The 20,417-nt window shown below is 50.4% G+C and overlaps 9 protein-coding genes across 9 annotated transcripts; 5 read left to right on the top strand and 4 right to left on the bottom strand.

Moving 5' to 3' along the window:
* Positions 1–376: 376 nt before the first annotated feature.
* On the top strand, positions 377–1,627 carry N7447_007299 (uncharacterized protein; the record flags this gene model as incomplete). Its single annotated transcript, XM_057231561.1, has 1 exon — positions 377–1,627. One exon carries the CDS (start codon positions 377–379, stop codon positions 1,625–1,627), a length of 1,251 nt encoding a protein of 416 aa, XP_057086651.1.
* Positions 1,628–2,061: 434 nt separating this feature from the next.
* N7447_007298 (ubiquinol--cytochrome-c reductase catalytic subunit CYT1) lies at positions 2,062–3,606 on the bottom strand. The gene is made up of 5 exons (XM_057231560.1): positions 3,332–3,606; positions 3,077–3,234; positions 2,904–2,966; positions 2,437–2,834; positions 2,062–2,376 (listed from the first exon to the last, which is right to left on the bottom strand). The coding sequence occupies exons 1-5, from the start codon at positions 3,398–3,400 to the stop codon at positions 2,108–2,110; spliced, it is 957 nt and encodes a 318-aa protein (XP_057086650.1). The 5' UTR covers positions 3,401–3,606; the 3' UTR covers positions 2,062–2,107.
* A 974-nt stretch (positions 3,607–4,580) lies between these two features.
* N7447_007297 (uncharacterized protein) lies at positions 4,581–7,364 on the top strand (the record flags this gene model as incomplete). The annotated part of the gene is made up of 3 exons (XM_057231559.1): positions 4,581–4,692; positions 4,752–7,044; positions 7,094–7,364. The coding sequence occupies 3 exons, from the start codon at positions 4,581–4,583 to the stop codon at positions 7,362–7,364; spliced, it is 2,676 nt and encodes an 891-aa protein (XP_057086649.1).
* Positions 7,365–8,206: 842 nt separating this feature from the next.
* Positions 8,207–9,237, top strand: N7447_007296 (putative extracellular SCP domain protein Pry1; the record flags this gene model as incomplete). Its single annotated transcript, XM_057231558.1, has 2 exons — positions 8,207–8,506; positions 8,563–9,237. 2 exons carry the CDS (start codon positions 8,207–8,209, stop codon positions 9,235–9,237), a joined length of 975 nt encoding a protein of 324 aa, XP_057086648.1.
* A 298-nt stretch (positions 9,238–9,535) lies between these two features.
* On the bottom strand, positions 9,536–11,952 carry EifCb (translation initiation factor eIF3 core subunit b; the record flags this gene model as incomplete). Its single annotated transcript, XM_057231557.1, has 4 exons — positions 9,536–9,964; positions 10,023–11,556; positions 11,629–11,821; positions 11,880–11,952. 4 exons carry the CDS (start codon positions 11,950–11,952, stop codon positions 9,536–9,538), a joined length of 2,229 nt encoding a protein of 742 aa, XP_057086647.1.
* A 565-nt stretch (positions 11,953–12,517) lies between these two features.
* On the top strand, positions 12,518–13,640 carry N7447_007294 (SWIB/MDM2 domain protein; the record flags this gene model as incomplete). The annotated part of the gene is made up of 5 exons (XM_057231556.1): positions 12,518–12,524; positions 12,618–12,754; positions 12,844–13,293; positions 13,352–13,402; positions 13,455–13,640. The coding sequence occupies 5 exons, from the start codon at positions 12,518–12,520 to the stop codon at positions 13,638–13,640; spliced, it is 831 nt and encodes a 276-aa protein (XP_057086646.1).
* Positions 13,641–14,685: 1,045 nt separating this feature from the next.
* Positions 14,686–17,142, top strand: N7447_007293 (E3 ubiquitin-protein ligase HEL2; the record flags this gene model as incomplete). The annotated part of the gene is made up of 3 exons (XM_057231555.1): positions 14,686–15,108; positions 15,192–15,430; positions 15,492–17,142. The coding sequence occupies 3 exons, from the start codon at positions 14,686–14,688 to the stop codon at positions 17,140–17,142; spliced, it is 2,313 nt and encodes a 770-aa protein (XP_057086645.1).
* Positions 17,143–17,502: 360 nt separating this feature from the next.
* On the bottom strand, positions 17,503–18,918 carry N7447_007292 (DNA mismatch repair protein MutS core; the record flags this gene model as incomplete). Its single annotated transcript, XM_057231554.1, has 1 exon — positions 17,503–18,918. One exon carries the CDS (start codon positions 18,916–18,918, stop codon positions 17,503–17,505), a length of 1,416 nt encoding a protein of 471 aa, XP_057086644.1.
* A 40-nt stretch (positions 18,919–18,958) lies between these two features.
* N7447_007291 (uncharacterized protein) lies at positions 18,959–20,400 on the bottom strand (the record flags this gene model as incomplete). The annotated part of the gene is made up of 5 exons (XM_057231553.1): positions 18,959–19,066; positions 19,118–19,237; positions 19,286–19,435; positions 19,490–19,849; positions 19,900–20,400. 5 exons carry the CDS (start codon positions 20,398–20,400, stop codon positions 18,959–18,961), a joined length of 1,239 nt encoding a protein of 412 aa, XP_057086643.1.
* Between the last annotated feature and the right edge of the window lie 17 nt (positions 20,401–20,417).

The following is a 20,417-nucleotide window of genomic DNA, read 5'->3' as shown; positions in this document are numbered from 1 at the left end:
TCTATATCGTTATGGTCTAACTTAAAAATGTCGAGATTGATCTGGAAGTTAAAGTGTTCTATTTTTATCTCAAGTTGCGTGCTTGTCACATAAGATGATAACAAAGCACTTATTTCCCCATAATAATTTCCCATACTATCAGATCTAAAATATCAGATCTAAACTATCTTCAGCTTCCCACCAAACTAATCCTCAGGATAATGCTTCAATCAAGACCCGATCGGCCCGTGCAAGATCCGCGATCCGTGATCCGATTAATAATCGCCATTCGATCTGGTTCGCTGACAATGCATATCCCTTGGGTGCGGCTGAGAAGCCTTTATAAGGTAGCAGGTCTCGAGTTCATACGCCCAATATTGCGTTATATATTCGCACAATGACACAAAAAGTGCCACAAGCCGAAGAGACATCGGCTTCTCAATGCCGATTCAACGCAGCCCAGGCTCTAGACCGGCTTCGTGGCCTTCTACCCGCTATATTTGCTAAGCCTGATGTTGAACTCGAGATCGACCCTATTCCTAAAACGAATGTTGGACGCCGTCGATCCTCATGCTTTGCCGGTTCCCTCGATCAAGATGAGACTCTTCCTGGGAAAATTTCCACACAGCAGGAACACGGGATTGGTGTGTCGGAAACCGTGGCCAGGGATGAGACTGTTCTCTACCTCGCCTATGGGTCAAACCTAGCTTCCAAGACTTTTCGCGGAATGCGCGGCATAAAACCACTGTCGCAGATCTCCGTGCTTGTCCCCGAACTCCGTCTCACTTTCGATCTTCCGGGAGTACCATACGCAGAGCCATGTTTCGCAGGCACACAATACAGAGATGTTTCTCCCCCGGCAGATGACAAGACCGAACCCCAAGACCATGAGACGGATGTGTTGGACAGTGAGCACCTATCAGAGAAGGCAGTGCTCATAACTCGGACACAGGAGGTAGAAGTGGTCTCGAGTTGTGACAAGCGTCAATGGCACAAACCTCTAGTCGGAGTTGTCTACGAAGTCACCCTAGCGGATTACGCGAAGATTATCGCCACGGAGGGCGGTGGTCGTGGATATCGCGACTGTGTCATCGATTGTCATCCCTTCCCTCATTCATACGACCCCTCCGACCCCGTCCCAGATTACCCCAGCACACCAGCTTTCAAGGCACGCACCCTGCTCTCGCCAGCTGCGGACAATGCCCGCCTATTATTGCAATCTCATAAAGACGATGTCCCGCTGCCTAGTGGTCCAAAGCTATCGTGGTGGTATACCGTCTGCTTGCATTTCCGGCCGGATCCTAACTACGCTCAGCCCTCTGCCCGCTACCTTGGGCTGATCAAGACTGGCGCTGCAGAACATGATCTGCCGGTTTCATATCAAGTATATCTTGCGCAGATCAAAACTTATCGTATTACAACTACGCACCAGAAGATCGGGAAGGTGATCTTCTTGGCTCTGTGGGCGCCTTCGTTGATTTTGACCATGTCATTATCCAGGATATGTGCAGGTCCTGATGGTCGTAGTCCACCATGGCTGGTGGCTCTGGCCAATACCGTGTTTTCTGGTATGTGGACTAGCTATGATTATTTCTTTGCTCGTATCTTTGGAGATGGCGAGCGGGTTTTGGATGATACCCGGGCCTGAAGTTGCTTCTAGCCATTTTTGATATGTTTATAGCCATGTAGATTCTTGCATATACAATAATTAAAAATCGATCACTGTACCACTCGTCTCATTGCCAAGTCGCAGAACATACCATATCATCTCTGATACAGACATGCACATACAGACATAAGCTGCAACTCTAGAGACTCGCATAAATGTACTGGTCTCTCATCTGTCATAATCACAAAGGAAATTAAATTCAGATGACTCCTCGAAGCACACAGTTTTCGAAAGGAAATGAAAAAAAGAATATATCTAGGATACAGATACAGGTGTTCGGGGAGCGTTCTAACAAAACACAGACACAGCGACCAATAGATAGACACAAAAATGACGAAACAGAGAGGCCTCTTTGAGGCACCTGTATCAAAACCGGGGGTGTGGTATGGGTTCCCCAAGTCGTACTGGCCCCGTCAGCCTCTCACATTTTCCCACTCAAAAAAGGCCTTGCTGCAACATTTAACGGCGGGGGCCGATTGGGGGGCTGTACACGACCTTGCGGGTCTTGAGAGGGGCCCACTTGTAGCGCTTGACCCAAACGGAGATGGCGAACAGACCGGTCAGGAGGGCAACGGCCTTGACACCCATCTTCTTACGCTCGTCCATCTCGGGCTCGGCGGACCAGTTCAGGAATTCGACGACATCCTTGGCCATCTGGGAGGTGGTGGCGGGGGTACCATCCTCGTACTCGACAACACCGTCGAACAGGACACGGCCCATAGCAATACCTATCACTGGGTCAGAAACGCTAAAAGACAACAAGAAGTCATGGGCTTGTCGTTACGTACCGGTACCGGGGAAGTAAGGGTTGAAGTTCATGCCCTCGGCGACGGCAGCACCAGCGGGAGGCTCATCGGGGTAACCAGTAAGCAAGCTGAAGATGTAGTTGCAGCCACCGTGACGGCCCTTGGTGATCAAGCTGAGATCGGGAGGATAAGCACCACCGTTGGCGGCACGGGCGGCCTCCTCGTTGGGGTAGGGGGCGGGGATGTAATCAGAAAGCTTGCCGGGGCGCTTCTCGATGTTGCCCTCGCTGTTGGGCTCGGTGTCGTACTCGTGCTCCTCGGCGAAGGCCTTCATCTCGTCGACGGTGTGCATGGTGCCGACCATTGAGCGCCATGGGACACGGGTAAGGGAGTGGCAGGAGGCGCAAACTTCGCGGTAGACCTGGAAACCACGGCGGAGACTTGGTCGGGGTCAGTACAATGTCTGCCGGTGAGAGCAAAAATGTGACTTCAGGGAAGAGAGCACTCACGCGGCGTGATCGAAAGTCTTGTTGAACCGCTCGTGCACCCAAGGGTACTGAGTAGCGTGGAGTCTGGATAAAATCACCCGTTAGCTTCCGCCATTGTTCTCAACCTGGATCGCACAATGCTTGGCTGCGCCGAGGCCACAAGTACGGCGATCCTCCTGGGTAATTTCACTCACCCCTCCTCAGCAGGTGTCATGGCGAAGGCTTCCTGGCCATAGAGATGGTAGTACCATGCGGTGGAACCGGCGGCGGCGGCAGTTGCAAGCGCAGCCGTGAGTGTGAGGTAGAAGGGGGAGCTGGCGGCCTCGGCTCCGGCGGAGGTGGAAGAGGCACGCTGTTGAATATTAGTAACGGAGCCCTTCTGTAATCCAATGCAGGTTCAAAGAATCGATTGTCCTCTTCGGTGAAGATCAATGGGGGTGAAGGCGTACCGTGGACTTCCCGAGGGACTGGCGTGCGATGGCCCGGTTGGACGCGCGCAAAATCGAACGTCCCAGCATGACGAAGTTTAACCCAAGCAATTGAATTTGATTGGGAATGGGTGCTGTATCGCCAAAGCGAGAGAGGGGTGGGTGGGGAGAGGAGGGGGGATGGTACAGGAGAGAGGTGCTGGAGGTTGAGGTCGAAGTCGAAGAAACTTGACATTGATGATTACCCCCTTGCTCTGATTGGCTCCCGGCCACGCTAGAAAACCGACTCTCGGAACACCACAATTCTGCTGACTTTAGAATGAATTGATCTATATAAAATCTACTAATTGATTATAGTAATTCATGATATTCAGTCTATAACTTCTTATTTTACTTCTTCCGATGTGGTCTCGTTTTTTTTCCTCCGGTTGTGCGTATCCCGGGATTCACCGAAAAACACTCATCACCGGGAACAACATTGAACAATATACTATATTCGAACATAGTCAGGAGATCTTCAAACCAAGTTGCTAATTACAAGCTATATATGTCACACTAGTCTATATCTTCCCCAGTATTTACTATCTTCCAAGTCGGGGTATCTCGGGACCTTCCCTGTACCGATATAGCTAGGTATTTATACAGCTATGTTAGCTATATTAGCTTGTATTGCAGCTCCTGTCATGTTAGGAAGGATCTTATTGATGCAAACAGCTTTTAAAGCTCTCATTGTTTCGAAAAATTATGTTCTAATGTTAAGTCTTAGCTCAATGTATATATTTAGCCATTAGATTGCCCCGAATATCTCCAATTTCGACTTTTATCTTTCCCCATGGTTACCCATCCATATTTGAGCTTTATACACCATAAGAAGAAAAGCCAAATATGATCCAACTTCTTCTTTTTATTTCAATCAAAGAAAGTCTGACTTGTCTACTCCGTACAGATGTACTCAATGCATACGAGAGAGCGGTGTACATTTTGCCAGCTGGGGGAGGCGGCATTGGATACTGTCTGTCTGTGCGCAATGATCGTGCAGCATTGGAATGTGGTTCCTGATTTACGGCTGAGAAATACGTGGTTGGATGCAAAGATGTCTGCATGAGAATTTGACCAAAATCTACCCCAAAGACGCTGTGTGTCTGCTCGAATAGAGACCGGACCACTCTCCACAACCCCGCGGGACAGCCTGGAGCGAGCCCGAGGCTGCCTCAAATCACGAATTCCCCACGACTGCTCTCTATTCAGATGAAGAGCTCAGGAATACAAGATGTCAGGTGCAAAAAAAGGACCCACGGCTGCAGCTAAGCCGCGCAGAGATGTGCTGGCCTCGCTGCGCATGGCATCAATGGAAGACATCTCCAGAGCTGCTCTTCCGGCAGGTGCGTGAGATGAGACATGCGGTGATGGGGGCAACATATGCTGACAAGAGGAAAAACAGAGATCGTATCTTCTATTCTCGATTACGTCGGCCCCGTTGATCTGATCCGAGCGGCACGGTCCTGCAAGCTCATGCACGAGATGGCGTATGATGACACTCGATGGGTACACAAGTTGAAACGAATCGGGTGCTGGGACGAAGCAGATGCTAGAAAGCATGCTGAGATTATGTTTGGGACAGTTGCCAACATGGAGGTCGTCGAGCAGCAAGAAGAGGCTGAACTGGGCGATGGACCAGTCCCCGAGATCACTGTTGGCGATGACCCTTCCAATGACCTGAAAGAAATATCCGATGGATTCGATAAGATTGAATTAGTGAATACGGCGTCGCAGCCCACTATGTTCCAGGATCTCCAGAATGAACCCGCCCTAACGGTGTTGAAACAGGTTAGGTCAATCCGTGGCGAGGCGCGTCAGGAATACGGCAAGATACATGCTGCACTGGCACCGTTTTATGAGGATATCGCGCGATCTGGGCCATCGTCTGAAAATTTGGTTTTCACGAAATACAAAGATCCCCAGGCTCAAGCGCAGATACTGGCACAGTTACTAATGTTCTCCAAATCTGATATGACACAAGGATGGGACGAGCGGGTGGACCATTTAGAGCGTACAGTCTCGATGTTTGAGACTGCCGCGCTGAAGGAGTTCCGTCAGGGATATGAAACAGACGACATTGACGGGACTATGCGGAAATACGCACACATTCTATGGACACTCAACGGTGGGCAAGCTGCCGTGGACCTTTTTATCCACCACAATCACCTGATGACTCGGAAGTCCGAGCTAGGAACCGTCGCTTCCTGCATTGACGGATCGACCGGCCAGGTCAAAATGGAGCAAACGCAGGCTTTCTTCACACGTCTCAGTGTCGCCTTCAACGATGAAATATCCATTATGAACCGCGTCTTTCCCCCGGACATGGACGTTACATCAAAATTTATGACAAAAGTTGGCCAAGATGTGTTGTACCCTTTCCTCACGGCAATATTTGATGAGCTGCATCGTATCAACATCGAGTCATATCTCACTGCAATCTCGGCGACTTTTGTCCAATGCATGAACCTCTCGGAGGCTCTGCTTCCTATACGAGGCTCTGATGCTAAGTTCGATGAGTATCTGGATAATGTCGTGATCAAGATTTATGAGCCACACCTTGATCTGTATTTAGCAGAAGAGCTGGACTTTTTCAAGAATGCCTGTGAATCAACAGTGAATGAGTGGGACCGGCATCTCTCTGAACAGGCGGCCTCGACAGAGTCTTTTTTGATGTCAAATGTTAATCGCCAAGCCGACAAACGAGACTTCCTTACTTCTTTCAAGAAAGTGATCATGATGCCGGTAAACATCCTACCGAGCTTTTCAAGCGCCAAATCAAACGAAGAGCCAAAATCAGACACGGAAATAAGCAGTGCAAACCCGTCGCAACCATCGAAAAGTCTCAATCGATTTTCGACAATACCGTCGCCTGCCCCAGTGGTCGTCGAGCAAGTTCCCACCACAGAGCTGGCAGCAAAAGCTGCCATCATGAAGTCGAAGATGGAGGGTATCCGCTCATTGTTCAGCATCGAAATCGCACTTGGTCTAGTTCATTCCGCCAAATCCAGCTTGGAGAGAGCCGCTCAATTTGTGCGACTTGGCGGCGAATTTGGCCATGCAGCGAAACAGCAATGCGAGGCAATCTTCGTGACGCTGCTACGTATTTTAGGACACCAGCACGTTATCGTTGGATTTGATAAGGCTGTCAGTCATCTATCCAACTACCGACCCCGCGAACAAGGGGAGCGTGACCAATCTGGGGTCGAACCCCTCGTCACCTTTTTGGAACTGGTCAATGTCGGTGATTTGATTCTGCAAATGATGGATGTATTCTACGAGCAGGAGTTGATCGGCTTGAGATTAACTGATAGGAACGATTTTGTGGACCCTGCCAATAAAGAAAAGAAAAGGTTCGAACAGATGCTCGATGAACGTGTCGCAGCTGGTCTGAACAAGGGAATCGACGTTCTCATGGAAGAGGTGGACTACATTCTGGCAACGCGGCAACTAGCCACCGATTTTAACCCCGGCGTTTCCTCAGATCCACACCGACAGACCATGGACGTAGGCGTCAGCGAAGTCGCTGTCGCCGTCGTCGACGTGGTTTCATCGCACACCCAGATGCTAGTCGGAAGCACGGACAAGAGCACACTAGATGTGTTCAATCAAGAAGTCGGGCTCCGCCTATTTACGGCTCTATGTAAACACCTCAAGCGACAGCGCATCAGCGTGGAGGGATCACTCAAGCTGATCAGGTATGTATTTCAAAATCAAGCCCCGCAAAATGCCAAGCTGACTTCCTAGCGACATGAATCACTATTTCAAGTATATCCAAACATTGCGAAACAATGAGCTACTTCTCTATTTCACGGCATTCCGTGAACTCGTGCAGATTTACCTGATCGATCCTGGCCATGCTAAGGAACTGGCGACTGTCATCGCCGACGCAGATCGATTCCATGGGATTTGGCGTGTGGAGGAGGTCTATGAATTTGCCGAGCGCCGGGCTGACTGGTACCTCGTCAAGCGGGACGTGGAACGAGCCATGTATGGAATTGGTTGCAATGTGATGTAAATAGATACCGATACCCCCGGGAATTGCATAGCGAGTTGGCGTATATACACCTACAATGCGGACATGCATGTCAGCTCGGAATATTCTCATAACGAGAATAGACTTGTATGAATATATAAAGAGCTATTGATGAACAAGTCTATGCAAGATATTTGCTCTTTTTTAGAGAGAAATTGAACAATGTCTCAAGTTCTGAGTTTCAGTTGAGACAGAAAAGTGAAACGAGAGAAAACTAGATAGCCTAGCACAGAGAAAATTATGAAGGAATGAAATATCGAATGTCAAATATCAAGGCGATGCAACCCCCTAGCCCTAAGTGTCTGACGTCAACACCGGCGGCTACTGGAACATCACTGCAGCGTCTGAAACGGACCTGAAGAAAAGAAAGTCTCGCCAATCTAGCCTGGTTGCATTTTAAAACATTAGACTTTCAGAATGACTTTGACTTTTTTGCTTTATTTCCGGTTCAGGGACTTTCTTCACCTTTGAGGTGTTGAGTACGTCTGTCGAGATCTGTGAAGAAGGTTATCTGACTGATTTTCAAGATACCTGCATTGTGCCAGCTTCTATGAGAACACAGCATTGAACATACAAAATAAATGGCCATGTCTGCCTAAGACAATAAACAATACACGGTTATTACAAGGTTGCATCGCCAGACACTTCTATCCAAGGGACGTCGTCACAACTTAGGGCCGCGGCCTGAACCGGATCGGAGCCTGGCGCTACCACTATTGCTCCAACGAGTATACCAAAAACTCACCTCAGATCATGCAATAGCAAATTACAACTACGACTACCTATCTACAGCTTCAAGTCAAATGAAAGAATTTCATTTCAAAATGGACCGAAACAACCACAACAAAACTACAAGATGGCTGGCCATTCTTGTACTCTTCACGATGCAACTACTCAACGCAAATGCCGCCGTAGTAACCGTCTGGACTACGGTAAAACTGCCTGCACCAACACAAACTGCCCCGTTATCACCATCGTACACCTCCCTCGACAAGTTCAAGGATGATATGTTGAAAGTCACCAACGAGTACCGCGCCAATCACGATGCCGGTCCACTGAAATGGAACGATACACTGGCTGAGTACTCGCAGGAATGGGCAGACGCCTGTATCTGGAAGCATTCGGTGTGTATCAATATCCCTAACACTACGATATAACAATGCTAACATCACCCGTGTAGAAAAGTAGCTACGGCGAGAACCTCGCATTTGGATACAAGAATGTCTCTGCTGCTGTCATCGCCTGGGGCGACGAAGGCGAGATGTATAACTTCGACAAGCCGACAGGCTTCACTGAGGCGACGGGGCATTTCACCCAGTTGGTCTGGAAGTCGACTACGCAGGTTGGCTGTGCTGCTGTCAACTGTGGGTATAAGAAGGATGACAACGCCAAAAGAGATGGCGAGATCGAAGTAGGAGAGGAGGCTCTCGAAGGGGCGTTGATGACACCTCGTTTCAGCGGGGATGGAGCGGAACGAGATGGCCTGGAAGGACTGAAGGTTGCGCGAGGCGAGCCGCGAGCTCAGGGGTGGTATGTTGTTTGCGAGTATACACCTCCTGGAAATGTTGTGGGCTTGCAGGATTCCTACTTCAGGAAGAACGTCTCGCCAAAGAAGGAGCCTGGCGTTGAGTCACCGTCAACGTCTTCTTCGTCCACGACTTCTGAGTCTTCTTCCACGTCTATGCCTCAGCCATCGCCGTCGCCGAATGCCGCGGCATCCACTACCATCGGGAGTCGTCGACCTAAGCATCATGGGCATACGGGATGTGCTATAAAGTTCGAGCTGAATTCGACATTGGGGATGATGCTGGTAGCACTGGGAACGGTGGGTGTCGCAAGCGCACTTTACGGCTGAGATAGTTTACTTTAAATAATTTAAATAAGAGATACAAGGTTGAACTTTGCTAGGAACTGGTTTCGTAGCCATCTCTCATGCTTATCCACATTGCACATTTGGTCGGGAGGCGTACCGCTCGATCTATTGATTTTTGGAATGTCCCAATCCTCACTGGGCTTGCCCAGGGGACCTAAAAGAAACACAAGGGGACAGAAGGCTGGGTTCAGGCACAAGCGCGAAACGCCAGCAGAGAAACAGGGGGAAAAGAGGAACAAAAGGAAACACATTATTTGCGAAAATAGAACAGACAGATTCATCAGCCAATGACCTCCTCGGTCTCCTCGATAATCTCCTCCACAATCTCCTCGACCACGGAGTCGCCCTGGTCTTCGACAACGGGGCGGGCGTCGGCGGCGGCTGAGGGTAAATCTGCGTCCTCGGGGAGGCTGAAAGCCTCCTTCTCTTCGGCCAGGAGCTCCTTCTCCCGACGGAGCCAGGCGAGCCACTCGCTGAGTACACGCTTGCGGGTCTCGACAACGGCGGTGTTGGCAATGTCGACAGCGTACTTGTCTTCCTCGTCGAACTCCTTTGAGTACTCGCGGAGGTTCTTGCGCACTTGCTTCTGCTCCTCTTTGCTGAGAAGAGTGGCAGGGCGTGGGCGCCAAAGGAACTGCTTGAACTTTTCGGTGGGGTTCTCGGAAAGGGTAGTACCGGAGAAAGTGTGCATGTTCCAGCCGTTCTCCATCTATAATGCGGTCAATATTATAAATCATAATCGAAGATAGAACTAGGTCGAGTCTTACCGAGTGAGTCCACACACTGGCGCTGCTGACAACGTAACGACCGGTAGAGTCCCAGTCAACATCGGTGACACCGTAATGCTCCACGGTCTTCATCAGCTGGAGGTTGGCTGCGAGATCCTTCTCAGCCTCGTTCTTCTCGCCCTCGAAGTCCATATCATAGAAGTCCATATCGAAGTTGGTCTGCGAGTGAACAGTGGCAACAACAACGAATCGACCCTTAGGCGACCAGTAGATACCGTTGCTGGTCTTCTTCTCAATAGTGCGCACCAGCTTGAAGTTGCCGGCAGTATAGCCCTTCTTCTCAGGCGCGAAGAATGAGACGGAAGTCTTAGGGAGGACGGCGGCACCAGCTGGTGCCTCGCCGTTAGCGATAACGACGAATCGGGATCCATTGGGCTCCCAGGCAAAGTTAATCACGGTTTCCTTAAGACTGTCAACAACCTCAACGGGCACACCCTTCTCACGGACGCGGAAGATCTCCAAGTTAGTGGCCAGGGACTTCTTCGACTTAGAGTGACGGTCGACCTTGACACAGACGTAGGCACCCTGTGATTGCCAGTGCAGCTTGACATCGGAAACGTTGAACAGGTTACGGGTTCGGACAACCTCCTTTGAGGGCACGCTCATCATACCGACACGGGCGGGGTTGCTGCCGATTTCAGGAGTCCAGAAGCAGAGCAATTGCTCGTACTGCTTGATACCCTCGCGGGCGACGGTAGCAGGGGACCACTCGAAGTCCATAGCACCCTCAATCTTGACAGAAGTGCGACCAAGAAGGTTCATGTTGGGAAGTTCGTAGATAGAGAGAGATTGGCCCTGGAGCATGCGAGCAACGTACTTCTCATCCGCGGACCACTTGAAGGCAGGCCACTGCACCTTCTTCTTGGGTGCAACATCGCCATCGATCTCGGCAGGGGCAGCCAGATCGTGCGACACAAAGGAACGGAGAGGCTTGCCAGTCTCGATGTCCCAGACAATGATGTTCTTGCCGTCCTCCTCGTAGGTCAATAGTGGCTGGCCTTCCTCAACCTGGATGGGCCGTGCTGACCAGGTTGTCAAGTAGCCCTCAAGTGGGGAGAACTCGATCAACTGCACGAAGGGGTGAGGGAACTGCTTTTGCTTGGAGAAGGACTCGCCGCCCCAGAGTTGGACACCCTGGGGGTGGACGGAGGCAAGGAATGTACCCTTGGGGGACCATTGAACGAAAAGTTGTGTCCAGTGAGCGCGATCCACGATATTCTCTGGTGGGTTTGTCTTGTTGTTCCAGAACACGCCAACCTTGTCGCCACGGTAAAGGGCGAATTGATCCCGGGCGCTGCTATCTCCCATCCACGAGCGCAAGTGCTCCTTCTGCTTGAACGGTTCCGGGGTGGGTGCCTTGTATTCTTCATCGACCCGACCTTCGCGACCATAACGCTCGATATCCATCAACTTGTTGACAGCCATAATGTGCTTCTTATCGAGAGGGACGCCGTGCAACTGCTTGACGGCGGCAACTGCCATTTCCGGGGTTTGATATTCCACAAAAGCGAACCTATATCGCCCCAACGAAAGTTAGAGATCGTCCATGATTCCTCCATATCTCATTGGATATCCAAACACTCACCCTTCGGTCATCTTCTTGTCGTTAACGGGCATGAAGACCGCATCTTCGGAGGTGCTGCCGACAGAGTTGAGTTTTCTCAATAAGAACTTGACGAGTTTTTGCCGGCTATCTTCGGGCACAACGGGGAGGCCATCGATGACGATAAATGTGTCCAGTCCCTCCTCGACTTTCACTTCATATTGCTCCTTGAGATCTGTGGATTAACGTGTTAGAGAGAGGGGCACACAGACCATGAGAAATCTTGGACTTACCGGAGAAATCAATCTCCTCCTCCTCTTCCTCGTGGAGATCCTGCTCGGACAGGGTATCGAAACTGGGCGCCATGATGGGTATACCGAAGGCGTCTAGAGGCTTCGGAGCAAAGATAGATCGGTGCAATCCACTGATGGATTTTCGGGCAGAAACAAATCGCGGCGGCCAAGCGGGTTCTTTGTGTGGACTGACTCAGCACTGAGTCAGCATATGTATATTTATGCCTCAGGCTTTAAGAAACACGTGACCAAATTGCATCTGCTTAGTCACGATTTCCCCAGCTTGAGGTCGGGCCCGTCAATCATCATAGACGTTTCAAGCGGCTCTGAATTTGTATACATTTCTTTTAGACTGCATATCTTGCACCAAGCTCTTTGCCTTACCAGATCTTGGTCTATCATTTTTTTCATAACCCTCTTGTCTCTGCACTTATTTCGCTGGCATTTCTGTCTCCAATGCCCCGCCGGTCTTAAGCGCCAGTGCGACTTGAGTATAGCCCACCTGACAACTTCGAGCTCTCCCTCGACAACTATACTTCTCTACAAACCCCCGGTATCCCAATTGTGAACGGCAAATCTAAACTCAGCTCGTCCGTCTGAACATAAGCAGCCAATCTACGTGATCTACCAGCAACAGGATGTCGTGTAAGCTACCTCGGTGTTGCCCCGGGGCCAACTGCCGATTCTCCAAAAAGCCCCCCAAAAGCCTCACAACTAATCGGTGATATTGCGCAATAGTAACCTCTGAGTTGCGCGACAAATATATCGACATAATTGACGATATTCTCGCCAAAAGCGACCTCACTACCATCTCCGAGAAGCGAATTCGCAAAGGTCTTCAGGATGCCGTCGGTTATGATCTCACTCCGATGAAGGTCAGTCAAGTTCCGACGATTTATGGCGCAAGGTTATTTCGAAGCTATACAGGATGACCGGCAAATAGCTGTGGCTGACATTCGCAAAGTCTACGATCAAGCAGCTGATCATGGAACGATTTGATCGCTACGCCGAACAAAACGGTGTTGGCGGGTCGCCTGATGAAACTGTTCCAAGCAATGGTCAGCACGATGGTGATTCAGCTTCAGCTGCGGTGCCCTCCCCGCCTCCCTCCTCGTCTCCTGTGAAGCGCCAGGTCTCCAGCGATGCCACTTCCGAGCCCGCAAGCGCATCGCCGCCTGTCAAGAAACAAAAGCCCGATACTGATACCGATGCGGATGCGGTGTTTGCGGCCAAACTGCAAGCTGAAGAGAATTCGCGCGCACGACCTACCCGTGGAGGCAACACTCGGCGTGCAGCTCCCGTGAAGAAGAAGAGCAAAGTTAAGACCTCGAAGAGGGTCAAGGCAGAAGATGATTCAGATATTGGCTCAGGCGAAGAGCCTAAGAAGGAGGTCAACCGAAATACTGGGTTCCACGTATGCCTTCCTTATATTATCCTTCCCAAACCTCCCATCAATTTTAACACGGCCACAGAAACCTATGAACCTTTCCGAACCTCTGTCCGCACTTCTGGGAGAACTTACAGTGAGCACCTCTCCCGATTATTGACCACTAGGCCTTGCTAATTTTTGCACAGCTTTCGCGACCACAAACCGTCAAAAAGGTTTGGCAGTACATTCGCGAGAACGAGCTTCAGGACCCGAGCGATCGCCGCCAAATCCTCTGCGACGACGCTATGCGTGCTGTCTTCAAACAAGATCGAGTCCATATGTTTACTATGACTAAAATTCTGAATCAGAATTTGTACAACCCCGATGAGTAGTTCGGGGGTGACAGATTGGCTTCGGTCATTATGGAAGAGCAGGCTCCAAACCAAGTCCTGTTTCTTAACGATTCTCCTTGGTCTTTCATGGTTCTTTTTTTTTTGCGATGCATGGGGATGCTGGCGTGAATTTTGAGCAATTTTCATTCCCCATTTTTGTTTCTTTTGGATTTGACTTGCTTATGCTCTCCAGCAGGAGTTGGTGTAGCCCTCCATAGGTGATTTTACAGTCTCGAAGGTCCTGGAATCCACCACCTATATGATATACATATGTGCATATCCTTCCCATATAGACTGTAAATTGTAACAGCTTACAATTTGTCCTTCTAGGTCAAGTATACTTGGACGTCATGGATATTGACGTTTGCTCTCTGCGCAGCTTCTGCCCAGGTGATGCTCCCTGAGTTGTCAAGTTCCCCTAGCCTATAGATACATTGTAACCAGCGGCCTTTCTATTACCAGCCAAAGAGTCTTTTATTCCAAGGCTGGCTCCCAGCTCGTCATATTTCGGATAAGCTTGGTGTGCCGCTGGTTCTGTGCTCGAGACCGAACGGTGGACCAGATCTAACAACAAAGCCGACATGTCTGGGTTGGTGTACGGGATCTTGTTGCTGCAGTCCTTGGATAATCCCGCGAGCAGGTATGTCGAGATAATGATTGTACGTTCTTGGTCGGCATTTGTAGGAAAGTAGGCCAGTGCTAACAGGCCGATGAATCTGCCCAATAACAATTGTGTGCTCACCGGCATGGCGCTTGTATAAGGGAGTGGACAAACACAAGTATGGCTTTGTATAGATGCTTTAGGGGTCACTTAATCCCTCAACGAAGTTTTTCGCGTAATCAAAGACACAGAGTGTGATCGGTTGAAGACCTCATATCTTCATCCAATGTCCGTCGGCATGCGGGATAAGTCAGCGACATCTCACTTTTTTCCAGAACCTCTCCCCCACCACAATTCACAAACTCCAGAGCTCTGCAGCTCCAGCACACTTGTTATCGACGCCGAGCCATACCTTGCATTGTGACATTTTTCCCCGTCTCCGCAATGGCCGATAACCAGGCCCCAGCCCCAGAATCGTCCAGCCAGGGTCGTGGCGGGCGTCGCCGCGGCCGCGGAGGGGCAGCTCCCCCCGGCCGTGGAGATTCGCAACACAATACCGGCGATGGAGAAAAACGGCCTAAGCCTCGCACCCGCGGTGGTGGTCGTGGCAGCGGCGGTGCAGGCCGACAAACTCGCAATACTGATCAGACCAACAATCACGATACTCAGCCCACGAAAACCACGACATCAGCAACAAAGAAACCGGTAGAAGCGGCCACGGACGATGCAGATGATGGGGAAGTCTGCTTTATCTGCGCTTCTGCCGTCGAACATACCTCGGTCTCCCCCTGTAACCACAGAACGTGTCACATTTGTGCACTTCGGTTGCGCGCACTGTACAAGAACAAGGCTTGTGCTCATTGCAGGGTATGATCATCTTGCGACTATTTCTCGACGAGCTGCTTTACTTTTTGTTGGAATTTTGTTTCACTTGCTGACTCGTATACCAGACTGAATCGAACTTCGTGATCTTCACAGATGATCCAGTGCGGCGATATGAGGAGTTCGACAAGAAGGACTTTGCTCGGATAGACGACAACCTTGGCATCGAATACGAAAATGATGAGATCTTTGGAGACACCGTTCTGTTGCTGCGATACAATTGTCCGGACGAGGACTGCGATGTGGCCTGTTTGGGGTGGCCAGACTTGCACCGCCATGTAAAGAGCAAGCACAGCAAAGTTATGTGGTATGTTAATATCAGAACCTGCGCAATTTTGAATCAGCAGCTGACTGTGCCCACCGTCTAGTGACCTTTGTACTCGTAACAAGAAGGTCTTTACTCATGAGCATGAATTATTCACCCCAGCGGAATTGCGTAAGCACGAAAGGTCCGGCGATGACAAGCCTGGAGCTATAGACCAGAGTGGCTTCAGGGGCCACCCCGAGTGTGGTTTCTGTCGTCAACGGTTCTATGGCGACGACGAGCTTTACAGCCACTGCCGCGATAAGCACGAACGTTGCCACATCTGTGACCGACGCTCTTCCCACCGTCAACAACAATACTACATTGACTACAACGCACTGGAAAATCACTTCCATAAGGACCATTTCGCTTGCCTGGATAAAGAGTGTTTGGAAAAAAAGTTCGTCGTTTTCGAGTCGCAAATGGACTTGAAGGCTCACCAAATCGAGGCACATCCAGAAGGCCTTTCTAAGGACATTCGGCGAGACGCGAGAATGGTTGATCTGGCTGAATTCGATAATATGCGCACTCCTTACCAACAGCAACGCCAACGTCGCGGTGCCGGCCGAGGCCGTGACCCCAACGCCGAGCCACTGCCAGTCTCCAGTGCACAGCCAATGACCCGTGCAGAAGTTGCATACCAGCGACAGATGGCTATCCAGAGTTCTCAGTCTGTCTCAACACGAAACTTTGGCGGCCAGCTGACTAGAGAGGACGTCCAACCAGTGCGTGCTCCAGAGCGATCCGCCACTACCACTCCGGCGCAGTCTGCCTCTACGTCACGCTCTCAACCTCTTCCTACTGCTGCATTTGAAGGCATGAACATTTCTGCCAACTCCGCGCCAGCTACCGCACAAGACCAGACCCGCCGAATGCGCCATGAGGCTGTGATTGAACGTGCTTCCAATCTCCTCCGCAATGATGCTACCAAACTCGCCGAATTCCGTAGCAAAGTATCAAGCTACCGCGCCTCTTCCATCTCAGCCACTGAGCTCATCGATGCCTTCTTCTCATTATTCGACACATCCAGCACCGAGCTGGGCAAGCTCATCAAGGAGCTCGCTGAGATCTACGAGGATGAGTCCAAGCGCTCCGGTCTCCTGCGATCCTGGAATGACTGGCGTGCCATCAACGAGGATTACCCAGCCCTTCCAGCCGGTGGTCTTTTACCTGGCATGTCAACAGGCGCTGTCAACACTGGCGGCCAACGCGTCCTGCGCCTGAAGTCATCAACTGCTAAATCCTCCCGCTCTGCTGTGGGCAGAAGCGGTGCCCTCCCAAACGCCCCCTCCAACCCCTTCCCTCCCCTTTCTGCCGCAGCTGGTTCCTCATCTCGCCGTGGAAAAGCTTCTCCCGCCACCCCTTGGGCATCGGCAGCCCCGCCGCCATCTCTCTCCCGTCCTGCGATGCCTAGCCCGGTCAGCCGCCCATCATCTGCAGTACCATCCTCCAGTCGCACGTCCGCCGCGCCTGCTCCCCGCGGCGCCGATTCATTCCCCGCTCTTCCCGCAGCGCCCAAGCCCAACGTCCTCATGGCTGGCAAGACTCGTGGCACCGTCCGTTGGAATGATAACCGCGGCCCTGCCCCGAACGCATGGGGCTCAGCCCCGAGTTCCGGAACCGCCTCTCCGGCCGAACCCAGCAATGACGACTCAAGTAATGGCAAGAAAGGGAAGAAGAACAAGGGAAAGCAAACCCTGTTCCACTTCGGTTAATTTACTGTCACATTTCGATTGATTTACGTTTCTTATGTTGATTGGGCCTTGCTGTGGCCTATGTTTGATTGAATACCGCATGACGGGGAGCGCTATCAAAACGCATATCATGCGTTGGGGTAAATTTCTTGTTCTTTTTTTGTTGTACCTACTAGCGAATGCAGATACAATGTATTGTATAGAGGTAATCCATGTTATTTTAACTTCATGTGTTTGATATCATATATTAGGGAATGATGTGGCCTTCACAAACCGTCAAGTCATCAAACCATCACCATAGAAGTACATAAATATGATCGACAGGAATTGGGGACAATAAAAAGGCCAGTTCACTTACTATCCTCATCAACTTCAAGTCCTTCAGATCAATACCACACTATCATCGTCAATGAAATGCTCGGACTCAGAATCCAAATCAGATTCGATCATAATGCACTCGGAAACACGTGTGTTGTCCATTCTTTCGTTATCCCCGGTCGAACCCAACCCTTGAGTTTCTGGTGTATGAACTGATAGATTGGAAACAGGTTCAGCATGAGCCTCTATCTCACTTTTATCACCAGCGTATAACTCCATCTCTCTGTTGATGGCAGTCATACGCAGCGCAAATTCATCCTGCAGTTTAATCAACAAAGCCTGAAGACCAGTGTTATCCATCGTGCCATCACGGGCAAGAAATAACTGTTCACGCAGAGACAAAAGTAACTTCCGTTTCTGGGCGATAGCAATGGCACGCGACGAGCTGCTCCTACGTCTAGCTAGCTGGTCCATTGCTTCCGAGACGGAGCGCGCCTTATTCAAGACGGCAGGGGGGAGGTCAGCGAGCTTGGCGAGGACAAGCCCATATCGACGATCTGGAACAGGGCCCTCTGCAATGCGGTACTGCATGGTCATTTTGGATGCGTCGGGAGCGATGTCTGCTGCTAAGTGGAGATTGATCACACCGCTGCGCTCGGCGAGAATCTGCGCCAGGTCGTGGAAATGCGTGACAAACCAGACCAGGGCTTTACTAGAGATGAGTGCTTCTGCTAGCGCGACGGCGATAGCGAGGCCGTCGGTGGTGCTAGTGCCGCGGCCTAGCTCGTCGATGATGACCATACTGCATGGCTGGATGTTACGAAGGATGAATGCCATCTCCCGCATCTCTGCTGCGAAGGTCGAGACGTTCGCATCTAGATCATCTGACGTGGCGACGCGGGCGAAGAGTTGGTGGGAGATTGGGAAGGAGGCGTATTGAGCTGGGACGAAGCAGCCTATCTGCGCCATGACTGTGACCAGGGCTAATGAGCGGATGTAGGTCGACTTGCCGCTCATGTTGCAGCCTGTGATGATCTGGAATCTTGTTTGCGGCGTTGCGTATGCATCGTTTGGGATGAACTTGCTGCTATGAATTTGTTCTCTGATTGGATGACGTCCCGCCTTGATGGCAAGAGTGTCGGTCAGCTCTGGTCTGATGTACTCATTGTTCGTTGCTAGCTGAGCGAATGCCCCGAGCATGTCTAGCATTGAAATTGCTTCACTGACTCGAAAAAGCCCGGATACTTCGGTGCACACGTCTCGGACAAGGTCCTGGATTGTCTGGTCGCTCATATTGATCACCTCGCTATGGGCATCGGTGATCCTTTGGTTTAGTTTGACCAAATCCAACGTCTGGCACTCGATGCGGTTTCGCTTGCGGTACACGTTGATAAAAACATCCGGCAGCGGACCTCGTTCTGTGGCAGGTATACAGATATAGTATTGCCGTGCTGTATCATACTTCAAGTCCAAGACCATGTCGCAACTCTCTGAGATAGGTCAGAATCATTCATGAAACTCATATAGGTTCCGACGTGCCTGCTAATTTCTCAATCAGCTCTGTGGCGTCTGCATTCGCCTCCTTATAGGTCTGCCTCGCAACATCGAGCAGACTGTTGACACCGGCCTAATTCATGTTAGCAAACTGTACGCAGCGTACAGGTAAACGAGTCCTAACCTTGACGCAATAAATGCGCTGGTTCCTCAGATCAAGTGGCTTTGACTGATAGGCTACATGTTCATTCAGAGTTCTGTCAATCAGCTCTCCAATTGAACGATGCCCCTCAGGAGCACACAACTAGAATGCATTAGTTTGAGTAAAACATCAAAGGAATGTAGAGTCTACTTCGCGTATGGTACGCAGCAAATCGCTTTGTGCTGCTCCAAGCGCCTGGAAGATTTTTTTGATGGCAGACACATAAGTCTTGAGCATGATGACATTGTTGACAGACTGTTCGACGTATTGTATTGTCCGCTTGGTAGGAACCAAGATAATCTTGATAATCCGTTAGCACGAGTCTTCAATACTAGCTACCCTGGGAGACCCAACCGCGGTCAAGACTTTATCTGCATCAATGAAGCCCTTGAGCGCCTGTCTTACAGACACAAACATATGCTCTTTGGTGGTCAGATCTTCCACAGCATTGTATCTGGCTGTCAACTTGACTCGTTCTGTTGAAGGCTGTAAGATGCTAGCGCGGAGTAGTCTGGCTCCCATAGGCGTCAATGTCTCATTCAATAGCCCAAACAGACTTTCTTTAGACTTCGCATTTTGCAGGTTTTGGATAAGTTCGAGGGAGACAATAGTCGCCAGGTCAATTGTCATGGACCCCTGTGACGGTTCGAAGCGTATGCGAAGAGAATGCGTGATAAAAGATCGCTGAAGTTCGACCTCAACATACTTGAGGACCTAATTCCTATGTGAGTATTCTCGTTTGGCAACATTAATTGTGTCCATACTGCGGCAAAGCAACACGCTGCGAAATAGTTCCCGCCCAGAGTCAACTTGAGCGAGTCGACTTCCTCTGGGAATGCCAGCCGCTCTACATAATCATGACCTGTCTTTTCAGACCACCATCTGCGGTCCAGAAAGGTGAGGATAGGATCTGGCAGATTCTCTTGGATGATATAACGGAGCTTCGACTCTTTGGCGGTGTTCATGAACAGAATCTCGCTAGGTTCAAAAACACCAATTTTAATGATTGTCTTGACGTAAGTCTGGCTGTCACATATCTGACAGAGCACTGCTTCAGCTGTCGCAAGATTGACAAATGCAAGGCCAACAGTGGATGAGACACCCCGCGATTCACCGACAGCGCAGATGATGTCTTGTGCTGCGACACTGGTGGCTATCGTGGTCGGCCTTGCCGTTGGATGTCTACTTGTGCCCCTGGAGGCTGATGGCGAAAAAGAATCCAGAGAATCCAGGGAATTCAATGAATTCAATGAATAAACCGACATTGTGAAGCCCAACTCTT

This window comes from Penicillium robsamsonii, assembly GCF_028829455.1.
Source record: "Penicillium robsamsonii strain IBT 29466 chromosome Unknown utg000003l_segment0_segment0, whole genome shotgun sequence".
NCBI classification, from domain to species: domain Eukaryota; kingdom Fungi; phylum Ascomycota; class Eurotiomycetes; order Eurotiales; family Aspergillaceae; genus Penicillium; species Penicillium robsamsonii.
This window is presented reverse-complemented; position numbering and strand designations above follow the sequence as displayed.

Coding starts and splice junctions, on each gene's coding strand:
- N7447_007298 (XM_057231560.1), bottom strand. CDS start 3,400: ATGCTGGGACGTTCGATTTTGCGCGCGTCCAACCGGGCCATCGCACGC. Junction 2,967..3,076: donor ATGACACCTGCTGAGGAGGG/GTGAGTGAAATT, acceptor GATTTTATCCAG/ACTCCACGCTACTCAGTACC. Junction 2,377..2,436: donor CCCTTACTTCCCCGGTACCG/GTACGTAACGAC, acceptor ACCCAGTGATAG/GTATTGCTATGGGCCGTGTC.